The 26,005-nt window shown below is 35.1% G+C and overlaps 1 protein-coding gene across 1 annotated transcript in view; it reads left to right on the forward strand.

Moving 5' to 3' along the window:
* LOC143144970 (neural-cadherin-like) overlaps nt 1-26,005 on the forward strand; it is a 488,335-nt gene that overhangs the window by 66,901 nt on the left and 395,429 nt on the right. Inside the window, exons 2-9 of the mRNA XM_076307878.1 lie at nt 10,403-11,766; nt 13,092-13,136; nt 15,970-16,161; nt 18,208-18,454; nt 20,200-20,419; nt 20,964-21,240; nt 23,050-23,645; nt 24,408-24,554. Of these exons, the coding sequence (XP_076163993.1) occupies nt 10,473-11,766; nt 13,092-13,136; nt 15,970-16,161; nt 18,208-18,454; nt 20,200-20,419; nt 20,964-21,240; nt 23,050-23,645; nt 24,408-24,554 (3,018 nt within the window). The 5' untranslated portion in view covers nt 10,403-10,472. The remainder of the gene's footprint in view (nt 1-10,402; nt 11,767-13,091; nt 13,137-15,969; nt 16,162-18,207; nt 18,455-20,199; nt 20,420-20,963; nt 21,241-23,049; nt 23,646-24,407; nt 24,555-26,005) is intronic.

Consider the following 26,005-nt stretch of genomic DNA (forward strand, 5'->3'; position numbering starts at 1 on the left):
TCACAATCGAACGATCGAGTATTATAATGAAAATATTAACTATGCAAGCAATAGCAGGTTTATTGGCGATGCATTGTGGTAGATGCAGTGATTTTTATCTAATCTGTTTATTCTGGCCTAGTTTAGAGTTTAAAATCATAGAAGATGATCTATCTCCCAACTCTTTGATCCTGAGAGTCACGATAGGACAAACTTGTATGAAAACTCGGAGAGAGGAGGGGAGAGGACGTTTTAAACTAGAAAATTGAAATAAATGCATTTTGTTTAGTTTTTAATGCAACACGAACAAATTGTTTCATTACCAACATTACAAAATATTCTTTTACACAGCCGTTATATAAAACTCCCTAATTTGAATTGTCAACCATCCAAGTACTCTACAATCTGAATGTTCCATAATATTATTTCAACAGAATATAATTTTATAAAATACCCGTCTCAAGTGATTACTAACAATAAAAATGTCTTCGTGAGGAATCTTCTAAGCATTTATCATATTAGAAAAAAAAGGTTGAATGGCCTATGGCATTAAATGAATGGAATTTTACATAGTTAAGTATTTAAAGTAACTTAGAGGACCTAGCAGCTGAAAATATGTAGGATTTATAAATTTTTAAGAAAACCATTTGTTCGTATTTGTCTTTCGTTTCCGCAACTCTGTCATTACTTATCTTAAATGTAAAATGTTAAAATGAAAATTTGCTTCATCGAAGAACTGTGCATTATTTGAAAAAGTGGAGATTCTACCTTACTCGTAAACGGTTCAATGTACTTGGTGTTAAATTCTACTTACAAATACATTATATTGCATCTGCAGAAGTGATGTATACGTTTGTGTTTCGATATTACCCACGATATGCTTGATGCTATCGCTATCCACCACATCTGCTCCCGCTACGAGTGCTGTCCCCAATGATTTGCAGCATTAGATGATACGATACTTCATATTTGTCTCTCTATGTACAGTTACTTTTCAGTCGTGTTCACAGGAGTCGTAGAAACATCGGATGAACGAGAAATCGATTTACGTTATCGTAGTGCTCATTACTGTTTACAGTATTTGAACTGCATTTCACGTTTATATATTTCCATTGTATGACTTCAGAGTCTCTAAGGGAATGATTCAAAGGGACGTATTAGAATTTTGTCACGAAAGACGATAAAACGAGTGTTGTGACGCAGCTATTCTCTTTTTTGCGTTTAGATTGAAAAACGCTGTCTTCTTTTGAGTGTTCTTGCATCATTTGCGTTATTTCAAACAGAGGTGTGCATAATGTTTCAAATATTTAGTGCTTTAAGTGCGTAACAGTTTAAATTCGAGATACGAGATTAAAATACAGAGTAACTGTTTAATACTTGTCACTCGCGCGAACTGTGAATATACGTGTTGTACATAAGCACATAATACTTGTGTCTACTCATACAATATGGGAAATATTGGAAACGTGGAATACTTAAAGTAAGTGTTCATTACAATATCAGAATTGGGATTATTAATCATCTTGAGGTAGAAAGAGTGTTTTATTTATTAGTTAAAATTGAATTTTAGTGACCATTTTATACTAAACTTGTCTCAGAACGTATCTGTACATTAAAGCAATTAAAAATTTCCATATTTTGTCACAAGTTCTAATTCCAAGGCAAGCTCCTTTACAAACTTAACAAATGATTTGTTTATTTTCGAAGAACATCTTGTCAGCAGTTTATCTCGATTAAAAAAAGAATGCATTTACGATAAAATTCAGTTGTACTTTGTAACTAAATTAAGTAACAATTTTTCACGGCTCTAGTAACATTTTGTTTTTCAAAACGTCTTCCAAGCATCTTATACATTTGCTCGTTCCTATTATTTTGTATAATCATTCTGCCAATCAATGTAACATACAGAGTAGTTTGTTCCTGAAAACGTGCACTTTTAAAAGTGCATACTGTGATCATTACTAAAATAACTTTTCGTAACGTCGATTAATGCAAGTTCGTTCTACCTGCTTCAAAGCTGTAACGTCACATACAAAAACTAATTACTTTTTTTAAACATCCGTTCAACTTTTATGCAAACAATTTTTTAATATCGCTGATACTTTCTTAAATATTTCCTTGAATTTATTAAAACGAGGCACTTTATACAAACATGTTTTATTTTTATAATTCACAATAAAGTATACAATATGCGACACGATTGAACTTGTTTAATTATATTTTTCTATATACAATGAAAAAAATACAGATTTCTTTCAAAAAAACTGAAGTAACCTTAAAATGTCTTCGTTAAAATCCTTTAAGATTCTTTCGTTTTTGTTCCATCCTAATTCGAAGTATTCGTCGATAAAAACGTATATATAGATTAAATTAAACGTCCCTAGTGTTTTGCATATTAAGTTCAACCCTAGAGCCACATTCCCGCGTCTACAATGCGCGACGGTGGAAATTACACACGAGACGTCCTTTCTGTAACTTTCTTTACGAACTTTCTTTAAGAAGACACACTTTTTAAGTTCTACGAACGCGTTCTATTCTCCATGCATACAGCAGGTGTGGTTTAACACACGAACGGGGAAAAAATTGTAATTCTGAAATGTTTGGGCGTGTAACGAAATTTGTACGTTCTTTGAAACGACACAGAAGCTCGTGCGTTTGAAAAGCGTCTGAAAAATCCACGCGAGCGAAAATGAAAAGAAGCAACGCGGCCGGAGCCGAAAAGAAATAGCAATCGTTCCATCATTGTCTCCTTTTGTAGCTGAAAATATCAATGCCCTTGATGTCAAAGTTCGCGCGACCAGCTCCCGTGCAGACTGGTTGTTCACCAGAGAGACACCGACGCAATGAACAATGTCCGCAACGTTGCACCGGAAATAAGAACCGGCGCGTACGAGTTGACCATTGTCATTTAGTAACCCCCCCGTTCCATTTGATTCTATTCACGCCCCGGGAGGACCGGACGTGAGGTCAGCCGCGGCTCGTTTAAGTTCGAAACTAACTTCATCGAAAAAAGACCCACAAAAGGACGAACCTTTTCCGTGACAAGGCACAACGACGTTTCGTGTTCGAGTTCCTTTCAATTTCCTCATTAATTTCTACTTTAGGAAGCACTTGAGCAATCGAGCCTCGCTTGATAGTCGGCATGACTCTGTAAACAAAGACTGGGTGGTCCAGGGTGGAATAGACGCGATGAATAAATAAAGATGTTGACACTTGCGTAAGCTTGACCGCCAGTTCCATAAGATAATACGAGATACATCGTTAGAGTTATCGAGAAAGAATGAAATAGAACTTCGAAGTCCAAGGAAGTAACGTACACATCGATAAGATTACAGACAATTTTTATTTCTGGATACAACAGGATAACTTTGATAGAAAAAAAAGGAATTATGGCATGCCCTAGAATAGGTCGTGCAGGATAAAATACGCAAGTATCTTATAAAAGATACAGACTAAATTACGTTTCAAACGTGCGAAAGGAAAGATTTGATTTACAATCGAACATTTTTTAATCTCAGAGGTACGAAAGAGTGAAGATTATTTTCCGGATTATACGTAGATATGAAGAAATTACGAACTATATCGAAAGACCAAACTCTAATATATCGAATAAGTTGCTAATAACCAGATAAGAATGTATACATAATTATGTACACATTATTCGAATAAAATTCTACTCTTCTCTGAAATATTGTAGGAACTTTTCTCAATGGGAATCTTTACTGCTCCTATATATTTATAGTTTTATATTATAGGTTATATATATAAATTTATAACTTGAAATTCATTGCAAAGAAACACTCAATTTTCAAACATATTTTGTCAGTTTCGTTACCATCAGAACTCGCTAAAAATAAAGCTAATTCGGCAGACTAAAATTCCCATTTTCAAAATTAACCGTTTTAAACTGTCATGGAAGTTGATCGTCTACAACCTTTTTTGTGGTAAAAAAAAAAAGATTCTTACAGTATCGAATGAACAAACAAGTTCATGATCTATATATAAATCGGGTTAAAATACAATCATCGTTTCATTTTCTCGAATCTACTGCAGAATTATACTGTTTCACCCATGCTACGCAACATGATCCAAAACACAATAATTAACCGCGTAACATTCGCAATTCCGTGTTTCACGTCAAATTAGCAGCACGATAATCACCAAAGTATCGAAATGTTTATTTAAAGCTGATCTTGGCACTCCACGGATTTTCGAAATTATAGCCTATCTACCGTGTGTATGCTTTTATGCGAAGAAATATCAGTGATATCAATTTTTTGTTAAATTGTATCTGTCCTTCGGAACCATTAGAATTACGATTTAATATAAAGTAATGAAATGGCTGGTTGCTCTCTTCGTTGAAAAATTAAGAGTAGAATTACAGTAATTCCTCAAACGAGATACTTTTTACTAGAATAACACGTTCCTATCTTAATTAGTGTTCCCCATACATAAATTTGCGCCTTTGCTCGCTTTTCTTCTTACTCGTTTTCTTCTAATTAATTTTCTTTTGACATCGACACACGAGCAGCAAAAAACTCACATTTTCCTATATTTCCAGAGAAAATAATTACAACTTTCATACAGAAATGTGCAATCAACGTATAGCGGTTCGTTCGCGACATTCTTACATTTCTGTTCGCGCATTGGGAAGTATTTAATTCGACGATTCAAATTCTGATTTTCGTTCGTGTGCAAATGAAAAAAAAAAATTATTTATCTTCTATCAGTTCGTGATTTTCACGTAGATAAAAGTTTGTCCCACCTTTGCTTACACGTTAACACTAAACCTACCAAGCGGGGTCAAACGACTCCTTTTGAAAATTTACTTTAAATTCGTACATTTATTGTTATTTCTCTCGGTCATTTGACTTTCCGTAAATTCTTATATCATCCGATTATTCAATTTCCCACTTTTTGTTTTTCTCGTAGCTTATTTTTTACCGACAAAAATTCTTTACCTACCTTACGCACCACGGGGGGTCATTCGACCCCGTACGAAGTTTACGTATTTTATTGCAGTTTTCCAACTGGAACCTTAGTTCTAAATTCATACTTAGGACGCGATGAAACCAGACTGACGTCAATACCACTCAGCGAATTTGTCGCGATGAAATTAGTCGAACCTTTCATCAACTGTAGGAGAAATATTACAACCGACAATTTTTTTACGACTTCATCTTTGGCTGGAAAATTATTGGCGAAAAGGGCAACGTTAGTGGGAACAATGCGTGCGAACAGGGGGGAATTGCCCACACTTGCATAAACAACGAAAGATAATTCGAAACTTCTTTCAACAATGACATACAAATCAAATGACTGTACGCTAACGATTTATAAATCAAAACCAAGAAAAAAAGTAGCAATATTGAGTAGCAAACGTAAAACCGTAAAAATCAAGAACAATAGAAAGAAGACACCCGAAACAATCAGTTACTGTAATAAAACCAAATTTGGCGTCGATATAGTTGACCAAATGGCGCGAAAGTATAGCGTCAAATCGAAGTGCAATAGATGGCCCGTACAGGTATTTTTCAATATTTTGTATCTGGCCGGAATCAATTCGTGGATACTCTATCAGGAAACAACTGGGTTGGAGCTATCGAGGCAATCTTTCCTGTTACAATTAGCAGACGAGCTTGTTACAGAGTTCCTCGAATTTTGCGAAGAAGAAAAGGAAAATCAACGAGAAAGAGTATCGAGCAGCTCCAATAATAATTCTCAATCCAGGAAAAAATGTCAAATAAGATTGTGCGCGGGCAATAAAACAACACAAACTTGCATAATTTGTAAAAAATTTGTTCGCGGGAAACGTACGAAGGAGAAACCCATCCTATGTAAAAAATGTAATTAGTCGATTGTTTTGTTCGTAACGATAAAAATATGTGTTTCATTTTATACGAAATCAGAAACGATGTTGCAAATTATTTCCTTTAATAAATAAAGAATTTTTTACGAAAAATCTACGTTTACTTCATAACGGGTCAAATGACCCCCTATGGTAAGATTAGGTATAGAAAAATGCCGGTACGTTTAGTGTTAAAGCGATGTCTCGTGTATATGTTCGCGTCTTGAAAAATAGAGGAGGCAATTAGTTTTTTGCGAGGCAGTCTATGGCATCGGGCGAGTGTCTCCCGTATCGCGGCACAAATTGCTCGTGTAAATTATTTGCGCTCAGCTAGCAACGGAATGACCACAATCGCGCGATCGGAAGCCCATGGAAAATCGTACCGGTTAATGCGAAAATTGCTCGTTGCGCCGGCATTATGTCGCGGGCTGACGTGTGCGTGGTTGTACGACGCGCGCTGTATACGCGCGGTCTGTTTAAAGGCAGACATAAATCTGAATCAGGGGACGAATTACGCCGGTCGAAATAATTTATCGCCGTTTCGGTGCTGTCAGGCGTCGTTTCTCCCGGAGTTTTCGCCGGATGATCGGCATGGGAACGCGACGGATTACTTAGGGCTAATAAATCGCATCGTACCTTCGACCCTCGAACGAGGGAGCCACATCGATCGTGAACCTCGCGAAAATAATGTCCCGATATTTTACGTTTTCCTTCGCCGACGTAAATAAAAAGAAAGTTTCGTGAACTTTACCTTCGGTTCGTGTCGTATAAGCGAGATCCCAGGGAAACTGTTTCTCGCTGGAATGAAAACAACGTCGGTCATTGATATAGAGTGCTCTTTGTCAAGTTGTCAAGATTTTTTTCTCGCGTTAGATTCTTGACAAATTTCACCGTTTCCTGGAACTGATCACGCAGCATTTGAACTGTGTCGTAACTCGTTATTTCTCATTCTCTTCCCCGATGTACACTGCTGTTCAAAAGTCTTGGAAAAAATGTTTTTCTTTCCGCGGTCGAATCTTAACTTTACGAACTTTTCTACGTTTCCTTATGGAATGAATATGTTGGAACGAATGCAACAACCATCTTAAGAGTGCCAGATGTCGATGTCAGTTTTAAGAACTGTCTCCGTATTGGCACGGAATTGTGTATTGGCTTTTCTTTTCAGTCGAGTTCCAAGTCCAGAGTCAGAAAGACCACACGACACTGTCGTCGTTCACATTAAGACATATATCACTGTATACACATTTGTTCGAACTTTATATTCTTATATGTACAATAGCTATACTACTAGATACGCGAGATCCCTGCATATTATAATAAACCAGATATTATAATCTGAACTTTACATCAGAATATATACACAATACATGAAGTTGATAATAGAGGTCATTTTGAGCCAAATCGAGCACTTTCTATATTCGAAGTCATGAATTCACATATTTCAATTTCATCAAAATCCCTAAGTTTGTTTATTCTGAATATGTAATGAATTTTCGCAAAAATGGACTGCACAAATTAATTTTACCTTTAAAGCTATCAACCGTATAGATTCCCTCCTTTTTTCTTCGTTTTCGTCGAGAAGGATTGGTTTCTAGCAATAAATTTTACTTCGGATCGAATAATCGTTTTTTGCAACGTAGAAATTATAAATGAAATCTTATTTTGAAAATTTGTAATCGGATGTCTGGCGTTAAAAATCTCGGTAAGAATATGACCGGGTTATTTGAAAGTTGACCTTCAACATATATCATTTTTAGTATGTTTATTTCACAATTAACATCCGAATAAGTTGTTACAAATTGCGGTGGGTCCCGTTTCAAGTATGCAACTGACCCATGCGACCAGCTGCTACGATCAACGAACCGTATCGTTCTCACATTATATTATTTCGATGAAGTCCACAATCGAAATCGGCAGGTGTCATGGCAGTTGCAACGATGCCATTTGTACCTCCGAAACAATTTTAGTAACCCTCCCATATTAATTTCAATAAAATTCACGCATAAAACTCTTCAATGCGATTATTTTGTTTACATTGTTACCTTTTATTCATCTAGAATCTTCGACATAGAAATAATAAACCAAGTGGTGGTTGGAATTTTACCCAACCAAAGTTTTTGCCCAAAATGGTAATATACTTATGTTTCTTGAACTCTATATATTACTAAGTATCACATTTGAAGATACTTGTATATATTCCTATGGAGCGGTACTGCTTTTTGTAAATTCGTGAATTAACTTCTTCTCTTCGAAGAATATCGCTGAAAATGAATAATCACTTTCTTACTCTTACAAAAGATGTATACATATGCGATAATTATCGTATGAAATTACTGTGTAATAAATACGAAACTGACCGAAACGTTATTATTCGAACCAGAGCCATTTCAATGGTCACCAGCAGTAAATTCCGCAAGTATATTGTTTCTATATGTAGAAAATTATTCAATAATACGTAAATCTTAGAATCTGAAAAATGAACAATCAAAGATGTAGATCACGATCATAATATGCTGAAAAGGAGTTCAGTAGATGTAGAAAGTACTTCCAGTAACAACCTAGAATACATTAATGAAACAGTCGTTCGTTTAACGACAAATTAATAACGTGAAAATCTATATTCTTACAGTTCTTCTGAAATTGTAGAATATTCGACAAATTTGCAGAGAATTTTGTACTATTTGTCAATAATACAATTCGCTGACCGTAGCAGCTAGGCGTATAGGTCAGTTACCTGAAACTAGATCCACCGTGACATTTAATAGCTCATCAAGGTGTTAATTACGAAATAATTACGCTAAAATGACGTAATTTATATGAGAAGTTTCTCAAAGAATAAGGTCGGATCTTGGACTCAAAATTTGCGAAATTAGAATTCGTTTATAATTTTCACGTTGCAAAACAATTGGTCAACATGAATGAAAATTTATCAGCTGAATACGGTTGACAATTTCAGTGATAAATTTTCATTTGTGCAGCCCATTTTTAAAAAATTAAAAACTCTGACGTCTTGTAATCTTTTAAACAAATTGCAAACTAGCAAAATGATGACTTAATCCTCTCCCTCGTCAAATTTAACATAGTCTGCAATGTATATAAATTTTATCAAAATCCTTGATCTCGTGTACAAAAAGCGGCAATCGATTTAGTATGGAATAACTGTAATTGTGTAAAAATGTAATACATATTTATAGCTAAATTTATCGAATCGAATTTTAGTAAATCATGCGCAGGCTCCAACCAAATTGTCATTTTTCTTGAAAATAGAGCACCGTACGAAGCCAATTTATTGTATATTTTCAATTTATTTTTGAACGCTGAATTACCTCCTTATCGATTGCACCACTCATTGCGGAGGAATCTTTACAAAGGTGAACTAGTTCAGTCCAACTAGTTGGAGAGAAATAGAGATCAAATTTCAAGTTACCTCTCTGTCAGGTTATCATCGGCTCAGATCCAAGCCTGTGACTATAAGAGTTATCGAGAAATCCAAAAATATTGTACATTATTTTTGAAAATACAATGTTGATAATATTTAACAGAAAAAATGTACTTAAATTATAATTACAAATTTATTTGTATCGAAAATTACATATAAACTTTTTAAATTTCGAAAATGTATACGTATAAAGAAAAATTCGTGTACATCAAGAAATTATTAAAAAAAAAAAAATTAAGTCATCAATACAAAAGATTCATAAAACATTGCTTTTATAATTTTAAATAGTTTTTTAAAAAGCATAGCAGCTCTAACGAAGTATAAACCGATGTTCCAATTTTAGTTGTGACAAAGTGACAAAGATTGGTATCGAAACAATTTTTTTACAGAGCATTTAAAAGCTGTTGTATATCCTTTTTTTCCGGTGGATTCAAAAATACGAAATGTCACAGTTTTAGTTTTTAGTTTTTTATACTTTTATTACTATACATTTATTTGTTACTTTTAACATATTAATCCGTAAAAAAGCAATTTCTAAACACTACAATTTTTCGTACAACCATGACTATTTCATTATTGCCTGATCGTAAACCTCTGTAATGTTTATAACTTCGATATCAGAATCGCTGGTTGAGAATTCATTTCGAATAGTTTATTATATTCTTACCACTAAATTTCTCGAGAAATACCCTATTTATTCGTTGAGAGCATACGAACTTGGAATCGTCGCGTAATATATAACGTAGAGAATAGACGATCCCCGAGCGATTGTTTCCCTTTTCTTTCTTATCGAAAAGGAAAGCGAGTCAGAGCGTCTTAAAGACAAAGTATCGATATTTGATCTTGTCTCGTTTCTCGTTTCAGTCTCTTTGACTCGCTCGAATCAGTAGTCCATCAAAAACGATAAAGAATGCATCAAAGTTTCAGCGTATCAGATCCATTACTTATCGAATAAATACTATACGATAATTTCTCGAGAAACGAAGAATTGCAATAAAATCGTAACCTTTTCTCGAGAAAAAGTACTGTTACCTGACAGAAAGTAGCAACGAAATTACCTTGAATTCTTGAAATTAACCCACCGTATTAATTTCATTCCGCAAATCTTCTATTCGTCCCTTTGTTTCTCTTTTCAGGGGATGTCAGCACTCATGCTGTAGTAAAAGCGCGAGCGTACTGAGAGCGGAGCGGACAAGCGGCAGCACGATGTGGCGCGTACTCGCCATCGCTGTTTTTCTGGTGGCCACGTCGGGGGCCGACAAGGTGGCCGTTTTACCCCACGATGTTTTCCCGGGCTACGAGGTGATGCAATTCGACACAAAACGGCCGTCGAATTTCCATCTGATGGAAAACGGTTTCTCCGAGTTCTTCACCGTGCTTGGGAACGGTTTAGTGATGACCACGTCCGATTTATCGCCATTGATCAACAAGCCTGTGAATCTGATCGTTCTCGAGGAGCTGGCCAACGGCACCGAAACGCATTTCCTTCATCTCTACGTGATCAATCGTCAGGACATGATGTATCTGCACGATCATCTCGGAGAAGGGGACGTGACCGAGAATTCTGCGATTGGCACATTAGTCGAGGGTTTTCGCGTTCTACGGCCACGCGGTAGGGTTCCTGTGCACTATACGATCCTACCCGACAAAACCGGGGCGAGAACGTTCGCTCTGAGACAGGAGGACACCAATCAGACCGCCTTCAACCTAACGGTGAATAGTCAAAAGACAAGCATCCGTGTGGTGACCGCGAAACCGTTGGATCGAGAGCTGAATAATCTTTACACCGTTGCGATACACGTTTACGGTGAACACTTGTTCCGTCCATCGTGGGTCGACGGTGTTGTACACGTTTTAGACGAGAACGACAACAGCCCGGTATTCGAAAAGGAACGTTACACGTTCGAGGTCAGACCGACCAACCTGGACGCGATTCACAAGAACATCGTGACTCTACCGGGTTGGAAACGTTTCTCCATGGTGGGCAAAGTCCTCGCCAAGGACGCAGACGGTGACAAGGTCGCGTACAAATTGATCACACCCAGTAGTCTGTTGATCATTGTCCCTCAGACCGGAGAACTCATGTTGGTCGGTGAACCGGAAACCTCGATGGACATGGACAGCGAGTGTGTGGTGATCGTCGAGGCTCACGATATACGGACTCCGAGTCGTTCGTCCGAGAAACCGGCCAAGGTTGTTGTCAGATTCCTGACGTCTCAGCCGATGGAGCTGGAGGTGCACCGGATACAGAAACGAAGGGTTACGAGAGCCGTCAGACCAACCAAGAAGGTAGACTTCACCGAGGCGGACGGCGATGTCGAGGGGAAAATTGTGTTTCATCTGGAGAAGGAGAACGAGAAGGACACGTTCAAGATTAGGGACGAGAACAAGTGGGTCACCGTAGGCTCTAATGGATCTGTCATTGTGAAGCAGAAATGGGATTACGAGGAGCTGGGCTCGGAAAAGACCATGGATTTTTGGGTGACCATTACGAATCCAGGTAATATATTCTAACGACAATGAACACGTATTTTTCTATCTTCGTGAACGAAAGAGTCGGTAATCAGTTGCCAGTATTGTTCTACGAGTAAGTTGATTGGATTTTGAGAGTGACTTTCTTAAGTCTCAGCAACAGAGCCAAGTAATGTAAACGCAGTCCTTTGCACTCGTACGCTGTACTTGACACGGTGTTGCAGTTTACTGCAGCAGAGAATTCAAATTTGTAGGTTTCGACCTTTACAGGTATATTTTCTTGTCATCTTATAGTTCTGTGTACCGCTAAGATGAATCTCTTTAAATCTTTTTTGCGTTACACGACCTGGTCATGTTCATACTATCGTATTGTACGAATCAGTGACCAAAAGGGTATCTGAACTGGATTAATACTACGATTTATTTTTTAATAATTATCCGAGATAGCAGAAAATTCATAGAATTGCCGAAAATTTACGAAAGAAGTTAAGAGCGTTATACACGGTGCTTCTTTTTTTATCTCGAGCATTTAAAATAATATCGTTATCCGCGCTCGAGTATACTCGAGCGTAGAAGTTAAAAGGTTAAGTACCTATTCCTGAACCAAATTCGCGAAATTCAATTTGGATTATAATAACATTGCCACTTGTTAGAATTCATATACTGAAGAGAGATTTAACTTGTTTTAAAATGCTTAAAATTTCGAAAAATACAGTGCATATTTCAAATTCAATTCGAAGCTGCTTAAACACGATGTGCAAGAACTACGACATCCAAAGGGTTAACATTATTCGCTTGTGTCACGATAGTCATTATTTGTAGGACAATTCGAGAAGCGTAACATTAAATGTCTTTAAACACTTTTAAGTAAGTATTTTTTTTTCATTAGAAATACACTAATAGCAATTTATACGTAATGTGTTTCGAGTTTTAATGGACATACTTCGAAAAGTTTCTTACCAACAACTACCACAATATTCACCTTTTCCTTTCAACCGATCACGTGTCTTATTTCAACCAAAAATGCGTTTGATTGCCTTTTCGACAATCTTCGTAAACTTTTCCCTTATTTCGAGTGAAATTTGTCCGTTAAAATTGGAAACATTCGGGTATACGATTCAATCTTACGATAAATCTATATTATCCATACATTTAAGACGGAATACCACCTTTCGAGTTGATAAGAACGTTGACAATTGTACGAAATTGAAATGTGAAATTTTAACGACTCGTCGAAAAGGAAAAGATATTTAATCTCTCGAAACGGAGAAGGTGGTGTACCTCCCTTAATGTAAACGTATTGTACAATTTCGTTTGATTAATGTTTATTTTGTTGGTGCCTTACGACCGAAGAACAGTGCTTACAATACCCGCCGTATATCCGGTGTCCATTTCACGGTACAATATTTTATTTAAATATTCGCTTCGACAAACATTCCGTGCATTCGATCGTTCATCCGCCTTCACACGTTTATCTGTGCTATGGCTCGGTTCTGTACGCCTCTCTGATCGCTCTCTGGACCCTTCTTCTGGTACGGGGATGGTAACTGTGCTTCTTTGCACGTCGTACTATTATTCGATCAGCACCAATCGCATAGAAAACTAGTCGTAGAACGTAAGGGAGGCACGGCAAGAAATATTCAGCACGAATTTCCGGCGCGGGCGTCACGTGCCGTCGGCTCGCACGTGGATACAATTTCCTTTCGGGACGGGCAACTATTTGAGCGTTTGTTTCGCATTGTGCGTTGAACGCTAATTACAGCTGGGCCGGGAAGAATGGCCGGGACCCACGTTACGCACGAAGGGACCGAGAGGAATTAAATTACATATTCCGGCGTGTTTAAACGTTATTCAGTCGTGCGTTGATCGCGAAATTATTACGTTGTCGCGAATCGTGCCAAAATGTCAACGAATGTTCTCCAATTAATTTTATTCTTCTGTAGTTGCGCTGCAGAATGATTTTTTTTCACCTCCTCGGGGATATTAACAAGGGTCATTCGTTGGAAACGATATACGATAATAGCTCTGAAATTTTTTACGAAATTCAGTTTCGAGATTTATCGGTACGATACATTTTTATGCTAAAGTTAACGCTGGAAGAATAAAGGGAACGAAATATTCCAGTTATACTAAACAAAACGTTAGAAAGAAATGTAACCGGATCTTTATCGAACCGGTAAATAAAAGTATTAGTCCTGAAGCTTCGTTTTTATTGGATGTTTTTAAAAAGAAAAAATAAGTCTTTGTTCCTTTGAAATATTTACCTTTAACAGAAAACAGTCGTATCCATTTTGTAATTTTTGTAATTTATCCTTGCTTTAAGTCAGCTTCGGTGACAGACAATGTTTACAATATTGAAAAACACTAAATAATGTAATCGAGGAATGGTGTAAAATTTACAAAAGGAATAAAAATAAAATGAAATAAAGCAACTTTTCTTGATTATGAATGGTCGTGGGTATCGATAACATACGTCCATAATTTTTAATGCAACAGTAATTACTCTTTTCGTAAATTTACCCTTTTCCCCGGTTATTTTGTCAACAAATACAGTATTTTTCAATGTTGTATAAGTATTTTGTGCAGCTCTAATAATCGCGATTTATTCACGATAATTTTAACGATCCTCCGTATTCAAAGGATTGATCGTTAGTTAATAGAAACTCGATGACTCGATACAATAATTTTTCTTGCCGTGTGTCCACTCTTTAATTATCTTATACTATCGCTTTTACTAATAACGAAACTTTTTCTTTTCCGCATTCTCGGCATCCCACAGGATTTTCATGTAAGTAGAAACATGTTTCATCTTCATTTTCATTATTCGTACAAACATTTTCTATATTTTAAACGAGAAGCGAAGTATTTTGCAACGGCTTTGGTAGCTGGTAGTTTGCGTAGTACGAAGCAATTAGTTTCGCGCACCAGACGTTAATTCGAATTAGAGCTTGCAACGTAGACCGCCATTGCTGGTTTGGCAGTGTTTATTGGCGGTGACGGTGGAAGATGTACGTTAAGAATTCAAATTTCTTTTCCGTCGAAACGTTAAGAATGAAATGACATTGCAGTAAATCGGTTGGGATTGGATTCGAACGAAAATTCAAAGGATTCGATTGTCGTCAAGTTATTAACAGAAACGAGTAAAACACCAGAGACTAGTTCCAAAACATTGTTACCGTCGTGAATCATTCTCGACTCGCGTTATTACTATAATTTCACGCATTCGTTACGAACAATTTTAATTATACGAAGGTTAACAGCTTGTATTTAACGTTTTCAAGCATTCTTTTGTGCTCGACTTCGAAATACTATGGTTTAATCTGAAATAAAATTCTGTTAACGGATAAAGGAACGTTCGCCTAGAAAATTGTATTTTGAATTTTCATTTATATCGGAAGAACGTTTCGAAGAATCGGTCGAATAATAAATAAAAATGTGTAAAAGTCCAACATTTTAATATTAATTTTTCGGATTATTGGAAGAACGTTTCGAATAATCGGTCGAATGATAAATAAAAATGTGTAAAAGTCCAACATTTTAATATTAATTTTTCGGATTATTGGAAGAACGTTTCGAATAATCGGTCGAATGATAAATAAAAATGTGTAAAAGTCCAAAATTTTAATATCAATTTCTCGCATTTCGCGTTCTTCATAGTTTTGCATGTTTCTCTATTTATCGTTGGCACTATTTTTATTTCACGTTAAATTGTGTATAACGTTTTGAATACGACGATAAAGAGACGATCGACAATTTTGAATTTTAATTTTGCAGATCAATCAGATCCTTGATGATACGAATACAAATAAAACAGATCGGTACGAAAACAGGAAAATTAACTTATATTAACTTCACGGTGTGAACTCTGAAATTGATTTACAGTGATCTTGTCTACGATGTTTTTTTTTCCGTTCCCATGGAACAATTTTGTAATGCAAGATTCTTTTCAATTCCGATGGAAATCGACAAATCAAACCTTTGGAGCATGCAGCAAAGCGCGTTTCGTAACATTCGTGGTATGATACATCGACGTTTCAGCGTATTCTATTCTACCGTGGATCGTGAAATTTCATTTCGAAGTACGCGTTGAATTTAACAGCCCAAAGGTCAAAGCGTCGCTCGAGATAATGTCAAATGCTACTCGGTCACCGCCTTTGTGCATTGTTCACCATTTTCTGTCAATGTGCGTAAACATGGCAAACGCATATCAATAATCGATCGACAATTACAGACACGGACAATCAGCGTGTCATTATCAACATAAAGGACGTTAACGATGAACCACCGTACTTCATAAATCGGCCTCTGCCAATGCAAACGGTCGTACAGCTGAATGCACCGCCGAATACTCACCTGTTTACCCTTCAAGCCAGAGATCCTGACACTGACCACAATATTCACTATTTCATCGTACGAGATCGGAGTACGTATTGAATCTGTTATTACAATCTTACTGGTTGTTAATCGGCGCGTGAGAAACGCTCGCAATTAGCGAATGTTTAATCAATTTAACGTGGCATCCACGAAACAGGTTTAGGCAGTTGGTAGATAATAGCAGCGAGAAGATTTTCTTACTATATTTTAACGTTTATCGTAACGGTAGGGAAGAGGTTTAATAGTCAAAAATTTGTTGTAGAAATCGCTAGCGAATTCAAACATTTTTCGTGTATTTTTGTTTTGGTGAATTGTAGTCGAGGAATATGTATGTGGATGAACAACAGATATTATCCATATAGTAGCTATTTTCTTGTATGATTTCTCTGATTGCCAAAGACTCGTTCAATGTCAATTTTTATACGTACGAATTATTACTTTCATTTGCAAAATTGTCTCAATTGCGAGATGACCGAAATTTTTTACGAAGAAAGAATAATTTCAATGTTTTTCTTACGATAAGTCATTACACGTTCGAAACTAATGAATTTTGCTCGAAACATTTTTACATTAAGTTGGTACGAAGTAACTGATGTTAAACAAGATAAATTTCTTTATTTGTTGCAAACTAGAATGGCCCTGTGAACGATGTAAAATTATAAAGAAAATTAAATATTTGTTTACGGTTGTATAAATTGTACGTTTTACGTTAGTCGAATTCGAATGCAAACGAAATATAATTGATACTTGTGTGGTGTTATTTTGTATTATATAAATGTTTGTCGAGTTAAGCTTCTCAGAAAACGATACTTCTGCTTATTCTAATTAAATTAAAATACACTCTGGAATATAATTTGTTCAAAAACGTTGGAAGTTTATTCAAGAAATAAGAAAAATAATAATGTAAAGTCATACTCCTTCGAAACAGTTACATATAGATTGAATATTTGTTTTTCATCTATCTTGCAATAAAACATGTCTAGAATTTTAAATTCTATCTACGATAAAGTTTAAAAGCTGCTTTGGATTGAATAGCAAACGGTTTGTACGCGGGTCGATGGTATGAAAATTTACAAGAGAAAAATATTACAATTTTTTGAAATACTAATATTTATAAAATTAAATATAGAATTCCATGCGAGTCGATGATATACATTTCGCCTATCGATGAAAATAAAATGTCCTATTCGGCAAATTGAGTTTACAGAAATAAAATGTTGAAAATGGAATTTCAATAACTGTATCGTCTATGTGAATTTTTCCTTTGAGCGTAAGAATTACGTCCCAGAAAATGCAAACCAAATCGAATTGAATGTCGAGTATTAAAGCGAACCAGAGTAACATATGGAAATTTCGATTAATAAGACTTGTCAGAGAGGAAGATACGATAGCAAACGAACGTTATTTCTGTTTTTACTTAGTTTTGAAACGCGAAGTGTCGTATTTTATTTAAAAATAACTTTCGAATCAATTTTCAGTCAATATTTATTTAGCTACATACTTCGTGTTGTTGTTTCGTTTAGAATTTATGTACAAAAATCTTATTTAATGCTACTATAATCTTTAATTATTGTAACAAGCATACTTCCAAAGGGTATTAAAAATTTTCCAAATTTGTAAAATACAATATTACAATTTGTTCTCGGTGTTACGATAAAATATAATCACAAACAATGAAAATATCTGTTTCGTCATCAGTAACGGTAATAACATTCAACGTTCGGAATATCTACTATGCTTCGACGTAAATTATTTCAGTCGTTTCTTTCGCAAACAAAAATCTGTTGCACAATTACGTTAAAATTTCTAAATCGAAACTAGTAACCACACTGAACAGCAATGAATAACGACTCGTGAAAATAGAAACGCAGGATCCAATAATTATGATCGAATGGAAGATCTATAAGAGAATTTCTTCTCGCTCGGACACCGTTGTACTTTTCACTTATTACGTGTAATGGTTTCAGTCGCCGCTGAAACAGTTCCCCATGAAATATCCACGAGTTTCTCACATGAAACATTGAATCCCCCGTTCGATGCCAAGTGCCATGGAATTATCCGGTTGAAAAATAAATGGTGGCCGTTTTGCTTGCAGCTGGAGGTCGTTTCGAGTTAGACGAGCGATCCGGAGTTCTACGCACCCGAGGGACCGATCTATTTCAGTTGGACATGGAATACGTTCTGTACGTGAAAGCAGAGGATCAGAACGGCCGTGTAGATGAGAAGCGTTTTCAGTCGACTCCTGAGGCGCGGTTATCGATCGTAGGTGGAAAACGCGCACCGCAGTTCTACATGACGGCGTACGAGGCAGAGATACCGGAAAACCAGAAGAAAGATTCCGAGTTAGTTGAACGTCTCTCTCAGATTACGTTGCGGCAAATCTTTCCATGATACTTGAATTACGATACACCTCGTATACGAAAACAGAATTTAAAAGCGATAGTTTTCCTGAAATTGAAAAATTGACAACCCTTGTATATAAAATCGTTACCATAGACCTTGTATACAAAAACAGAATTTGAACGCGATATTTTTCGTGAAATTGAAAAATTGACAACCCTCGTATACAAAAATAGAATTTAAACGCGATATTTTTCGTGAAATTGAAAAATTGACAACCCTCGTACACAAAATCGTTACCATCAACGCGATATTTTTCGTGAAATTGAAAAATTGACAACCCTTGTATATAAAATCGTTACCATAGACCTCGTATACAAAAACAGAATTTAAACGCGATATTTTTCGTGAAATTGAAAAATTGACAACCCTCGTACACAAAATCGTTACCATCAACGCGATATTTTTCATAGAGTTGAAGTTAAAGAATTGACAACGCTCGTGTATAAACATTTTTCATAGAATTGAAATTCATGCAAAAATTACACACAGTGGAAAAATCGATCAATTCGCACGAAAATACAACAAATAGATACCGCACAAAGCACAAACACGTCACACGAGAACGTTACATTTCATCTAAAATTTCGGCACAAACCCATTCGTATAAAAATTCAACAAATATGTACCACATGAAATAGAGAAATGCGACATTTTCAAAAAAAAAACGCATACACTGCTCGAATTACTTATTTCGTGCAAAAATGCGATAAATGCCTTGTAAACGTAACATTTTTCATAAAATTGCAAATATCTTTTTGCGAATGAGCATTTTGAAGCACAAACGTTACAAAAAAGCGGTAAAATAACGTGTATCTAAAATTTACTTTATCCAATACATAAATTTCATTTTAGTTTAAGGGATTACGACCGTGCGAAGGGTTGAAGAAGATGGTAGTTTTGGAAAATTTTTTTAAGACAGCTGTAATTTTACTGAATGTTCATTCATTACCTAATAGTACATATAATACATTAAACTGTCATTTTTAGTTTATCCCCCTATCGTAATCTCTTAATGAATTGTTGCATACGTTTATAGAGAATTTTTCGATATATGTACGTCTAAGACTGTAAACGTATGTTGTCAAACATCATTCGTTAAAGTTTATTTTATCGAGACAGCTAATAACATGATTTCGATAAAATTCTTTATACGTAATAAGATAAATTTACTTTAAGTTGAGTCTGGAAACGTGATAGAATTTTAGTTAAAATATTACCAAAGAGAGTACTTCTTTGTCTTTCGTATAAGAAAACAAAAATATTTTTCCACTAATTATCCGTTGAACATTAATACAGAAATCACAGTTAAGCTAGAATTTAATTTTTTCTCACTCGTTGATATTTTATTGTTGATATTACATGCGAAAATTCCCACTAATTCTTGGAGTTTTTTCTGCTGTTAAAACACAACTATACTATCAATGCTAATAAATGTATATGATTCAATCGTTTACATATTACGAAAACTAAATGAAAAGAAACATACTTCTGAACGAATTTAGATTCAAATGCACAATTCAATTTCTTTCTATACAACCCAAATATATTGCAGTATAAGAATGGTGGAGTTACTTACAGTTTGTCGGTGTCCCTGTTATCGGCAGACATTGTTAAATTTAAAAGAAGAATTGGAAATAAATACAGTAAATCGTGCGAGTAAAATGTATCTTGCAATTCGTTTCAGTATCATATCGGTGAAAGCAAAATCGTTCGCTGATCGTGAAATTCGGTACACTCTGAAGGCGCAAGCTCAAGGCGCAGCTGGAACATTCAATATCGGGCCAACTTCTGGAATCGTGAGACTCGCTAAAGAATTAGACTTCGAGGATTTACGTTTCCCCCACGTCTATACTCTAAAAGTGACAGCTACAGAAGATTCCGGCGGTTTCTCAACGTCCGTTGAGGTACCTCATCTTCGTTTTTCTCACACATTTCATTCGGACGTTACACCGCTGCAAAGATAAAAAAAGGGAAGACAAAGTTCTTGATTTATGTGTCAGAGATGAACGAAATTCGTACCTGGAAACAAAATTTTGAACAACGAGTAAAAAATGAATAACTTTTCATTCTTCAATCGGTGAATAAAAATTTGAATTTGAATTAGAGAAGAGAAATACAAATTTAATTCGAATGAAATTCTGCCTATTTGTTTATAGAAATATAAATACGTTGTAATTAATGTGTCAATTAACGTATTAATAACAGACGTTTTTTAGATTAAATTACATAGAAGAAGAAAAGAAATGTATACAATTTTATCTCTAAATGGAGCTAAGGGCGTTCAACAATGTTGGACGTTCGGTAGTTGTTTCGAGAAAACGTTGAAGTGAATTCGCGTTATAAAATACTTGATAGTTAGAATTATGGTAAAACGTAGTGAATAGAACAAAGACTGATTCTCGTGCCCGATGTAAATTAAGGTCGTTGATATTACCACGTTGTTTTCAGTTAACCATTCGAGTCTCGGATGTGAACGACAACGCACCGAAATTCGAGTTGCCGGATTACCAGGCCCACAATGTGGACGAGGACATTTCGCTGGGCACAAGTATACTAAAAGTAAAAGCAACCGATGCAGATTCCGGCGCTAACGCTGAAATAGAGTATTTGGTGTCGGACGACCATTTCAGCGTGGATACGAACGGAATCATTGTTAACAATAAGCAGCTCGATGCGGACAATAACAATGCTTACTACGAATTTGTTGTCACTGCCAGAGATAAAGGTATGCCTGTACTTTTGGAATTGTATTAAAGTAATTGTTCGCGGAACAATTTGTAGGAATTTTATTGTTATATCATTCTTCACGACGCGAAAGAGGTATCGTGATTGTGAGTGTAATAAAATTTTATTAGGACAGCGATGCCTGAAAAATGTACCAATACTTGGAAACAAATAAAAGGACGATATATGTGTGTTACTACTTGGTGAATAAGATTAGAAATTCGACGAAAATCAAATAGAATTTGTAAAAATATTTTACAACATGGTAACGATCATTCTTGCGTAGATAATTGATTTATACAATTTTAAACGGATTTCAATGGAAAAATTAGACAATATTTAATAATGTTGTACGATAGCTTTAAAATTTGTAAGTTTCTAAATTTTCAGTTAATTATTATTTATTTTATTCTAGCCAAGTATCGTAGGGTTGGAATTAATTTATATGTGCAAAACAAAAGTATTTATGAAACGCATTTTTTTAAACGTTGGTGGTATAGTCTTCTAATGGCATAAACGTTTTCAATTAAATTGGAAGCTTCCTTGTTCGGAATAAGTAAAATGAGAAAAAAGAATAGTTTCAAATAAATTGACAAGTTTATACATAGATATACATATGTAAATATGTATACATATCTATCATGATTTGAAACATTTTCCTTTAACGTGAAAAAGTTGGAGTTCTTAACCAATATACTGTAAGAATATAACTTGTACAAGTATTTTAGTTAGTTCTTTAATTGTATTTTAAAAGTTAAAAGAAAACTAATTGCAAAAGAAAATTAGTTGAAGCTTTCATTAAACTTTCCGTATCAAAGTTATTAAATTAATACTTACTAATGATAACAAAAAATAAATTTGAGTCCTCTGTAGAATTAAATAATTTGATGGAATATATTATAGCGTGTTTTTTCACATTAAACAGAATAAATTGTCTCGATATTTGTTAAAACTTCATTTTCTATATCGTGTGATTCAACTTTAACTAAAAAATGGTATCAAATCTTCGATAAAGTTTAACAAGAAATCGCAAACCGTAAATTTGATAAAATAATGTCATAATTGTTGAAGATTTTTCTACTTTATACAACGAAAGATCTCAAAGATTTGTCCAATATGATAAAAACTTTTCCTTTCAACAAGTTTTATTCGTAAAATATTATGAATAATATTCTACACTATACATGTAACGAATATTCCTAAGTTATCGGTGATCCGCAATATTTATCGTAACTATCTTTTTTTAACGTCAATTAGTCTGTTTCAATAGTATATCGGAAAAAAACATACACTATGAACTACAAAGAATTCAAAACTATTGATACTTCTCTACAAATGACTTTTATAATATCAGTGCCCGATTCATTTTTAAGGTTTGATCAAGTTTGATCAATCTTCTCTAAACACTGAGTTTCTTTTCTCCTGGCATATAAGTACAATTTCTATTCATGACAAAGTCTGCAAATTTACTATTCCAGCAATGTCTGTTTTATATTCAGCGGATATCTGAATCGAAACCATTTTGACAATATTTTACATACAATTCCCGAGAAAAAAAATCCTAATCTAAAGACCTAGCGAAAGAAGAAGTTTCAAGGTATCTAATGGAAATTTTGTCTCCTTCGTTCTCCAAGTATCTCAATTTGTTACTTCCCACTAGTTCTCACTAGTACTAGTGGGATAACTCGACTGTTAAATACTCGACTGTTTAACAGTCGTTACGTAATTGACACAAAAAAAACAAAGCTAGTTCCAATTATTGAAATATCATCTTAGCGATCTTCCAACTGATTTCGATCCACTATTTCAGGCGAGCCTCCCAAGACCGGAACAGCGACGGTGCGCATATACACGAAAAATAAAAACGACGAAGAGCCGAAGTTCTCTCAGCAGGTGTACACACCGAACGTGGACGAAAACGCTGGGTCCAACACACTCGTAACGACCGTGGTCGCTTCGGACAAGGACGGTGATAATGTACAGTTCAGATTCGTCGGCGGGAACACCACTTCGGGCCAGTTCGTGATAGAGGAGATCACTGGTGTGATCCGACTTCACAACAAAGCGATCACATTGGACAGGGACAAGTACGAGTTGAACGTAACTGCCCTGGACGACGGTGCTTGTTGCCCGAACGGAAAGACCACTACGCACACCAGCACAGCTGTTGTTGTGGTTTTCATCACGGACGTAAACGATAACAAGCCAGTTTTCAATGACTGTAGCATGTATAACCCGAAAGTCGAAGAAGGTGCTCCGAACGGTAGTACTGTTATCAAAGTGCAAGCCACCGATAAAGATAAAGGCGTCAACGGGCAGGTGAAATACTCGATCGTTCAGCAACCTAATCAAAAGGGAACGAAGTTTACCGTAGATGAGGAGACTGGCCAAGTTTTGACGAACAAGGTATGAATCGATTCAAACCGGTGATTGTGGAAGTGTTAATATTACGTAAGGTGAAACGGTATCTGTTTCAATTGTGTAAAAAAAAAAATGTACGATTAAAGAGTATTGTTGAGAGGAGAAGGGATACTTGATCGACTTGTAGTATCGAAAATTGAAATTATCTTTTGTTTCTGGGAATTATTTCCAATGACGTACCGATAGATTTATGCTTTTGTAATCCTCGTTGTTTCACGTAGTTCTTTAATCGGTGACTCGAGTTTCTTTGACGATTTGAAAAATTACAAATGTGAACATTTAGGAATAGAGATATGTACTTATGGTTATTGATTCTCAGTGCAGTATTTTTAGAGTTACATTAAAATTGTTTCGAAATCTTTATAAAGGTTTGTGTCAATTATATGATATGTAAGATAGATTTTACATCTGTTTAATGGTAGCTTGAGTTTGTCGTGCAAGGCTGATTTAATTTTAATCGGCAGTTTATAATAAATTTGGTAATTTGACATTGAGCTTTAACCATTGAAACAGTGAATGTTTTCGAAACTCAAGGTGAACGTTATTTATTTCGAAAAATTTCGACCATACGAATTTTACATATTCTTTCTGGTGCACAATGTATAAATTTGTAACAAGCGTGTGATTTCAATTACTAAGTGTATTCAAACTTTTCACGACGTAAGATGGAAGTGTTGTCGATCATCGTTGTATTATTTTAAACTGAAATAACGGAAACGTAAAATTATTATATTTTCATATTTTTAGGTATTCGATCGTGAAGGTGACGATGGGAAATTTGTATCCGTTACTGTCAAAGCAACGGATCAAGGTGAACCTTCTTTGGAAGGAGTTTGCTCTTTCACCGTTGAAATCACTGATGTCAATGATAATCCACCCTTGTTCGACCGTCAGGTGAGTAAACTTATCAAGAAATTGTTATTAACTTCACCAATGGTATTATAGATACAGTACTAGTTTAGTGGTTGAAAAAATTGGAATCGAATAGTGTAGGAAGATCAAATATTTAGACTGGATGAGATTTATTTTGAATAATTGTAAACAATTTTACGAACAAAAAAATCAATATGAAAAACCATTTGTAATAAGAATCACCTCGATATATCCCAAGCAAAGTCTCTATATTCTGTCTATTTTTAGCATCAACGACGTAATATTTCTTTTGCATTTATTTGTCAAATATAAGAGATAATTATCTGAATGATAGTACATTTTTATGAATTAAGTACAATGTTAAATACAAACGTTATCTAAACGATTAAACTTAGCGAACGCTTATTAAACTTGAACAAACCTATTTAAACCGTCCGACATTTTATTTCAATATATATGTATGTAGTAAAGCAGCATTTAATTAAAATACAAAATAAAGCTGAAAACAACACGAAATTTAAAATCTAATTCTGTTGAAGAAGTAAAGAAAAGTATTTTCTTTAAATTGTATAACTACATTAAGATAATAAAAAAAGGAACAGAAAGCAGAATATTTTACTTCAATATGACAATTGTTTACTGCTTTATAAACATGTCGCGCGTAACTACTTCAACAGCGAAACCATCTATTTGTCCGATTTGCATTGGCCCCGGGTTTCATTTGTACAATTTTCTATTATTTTCCGCTGTAGAGGAATAGTACTAGTGGGTGTTGTTTCATTGCGAAAAGGAAGAGCGGGAAAGAAAGAACTAAAAGAGAAAATTACCTTTTACATGGCCGCATCTCGTCATTTGATGCTCTTTGAAATCTCAAGTAGTAACTAGCAGAGAATCCAAATGAGCGCATTTGAAAGAAATGCAAACTCTGAATAACCGTGGCATTTCTTTTTGTACTTTGCGCGCAGAATAAATTAACGGATTTTTGCTCGCGATAAACAAAAGGGACTATGGGTAATTTGCGTATTATTCGTATGCCACGTGTCAGTATTTCGCCCATTGTTGGTGCAATTGACCTTTAACACGAAATAAATAAGAAACGCAGCATTCGGATACACAGTCGATGAACGTAAACATTTCGTGATGTTTATGTAGGTTTTCTTGGGTACGATTTATAGAAAAAAATTTCTATCATCCGTTTCGAGAATGAAAATGATCCCAATTTCAAAAATAAATATCATCGCGTACGTATTTAAAATTTGTTTTGGGTAATTAAAATTAAAAGAAATAAGTAGGTGTATTTTCATGAAGAATTCTCACTTTCGAGGAGTATTTTTATAAAGTGTACGACCAATTATACCTCAAATTTCTAGAATCGTGATTAGTAAGAAACGGTGAAATATTACAAATTAGTAAAAAGTATATTATTTAACTACTTCGATCGAAATATTACAAACATGAAATTATTATATTCT

This window comes from Ptiloglossa arizonensis, chromosome 3, assembly GCF_051014685.1.
Source record: "Ptiloglossa arizonensis isolate GNS036 chromosome 3, iyPtiAriz1_principal, whole genome shotgun sequence".
NCBI classification, from domain to species: Eukaryota; Metazoa; Arthropoda; class Insecta; order Hymenoptera; family Colletidae; genus Ptiloglossa; species Ptiloglossa arizonensis.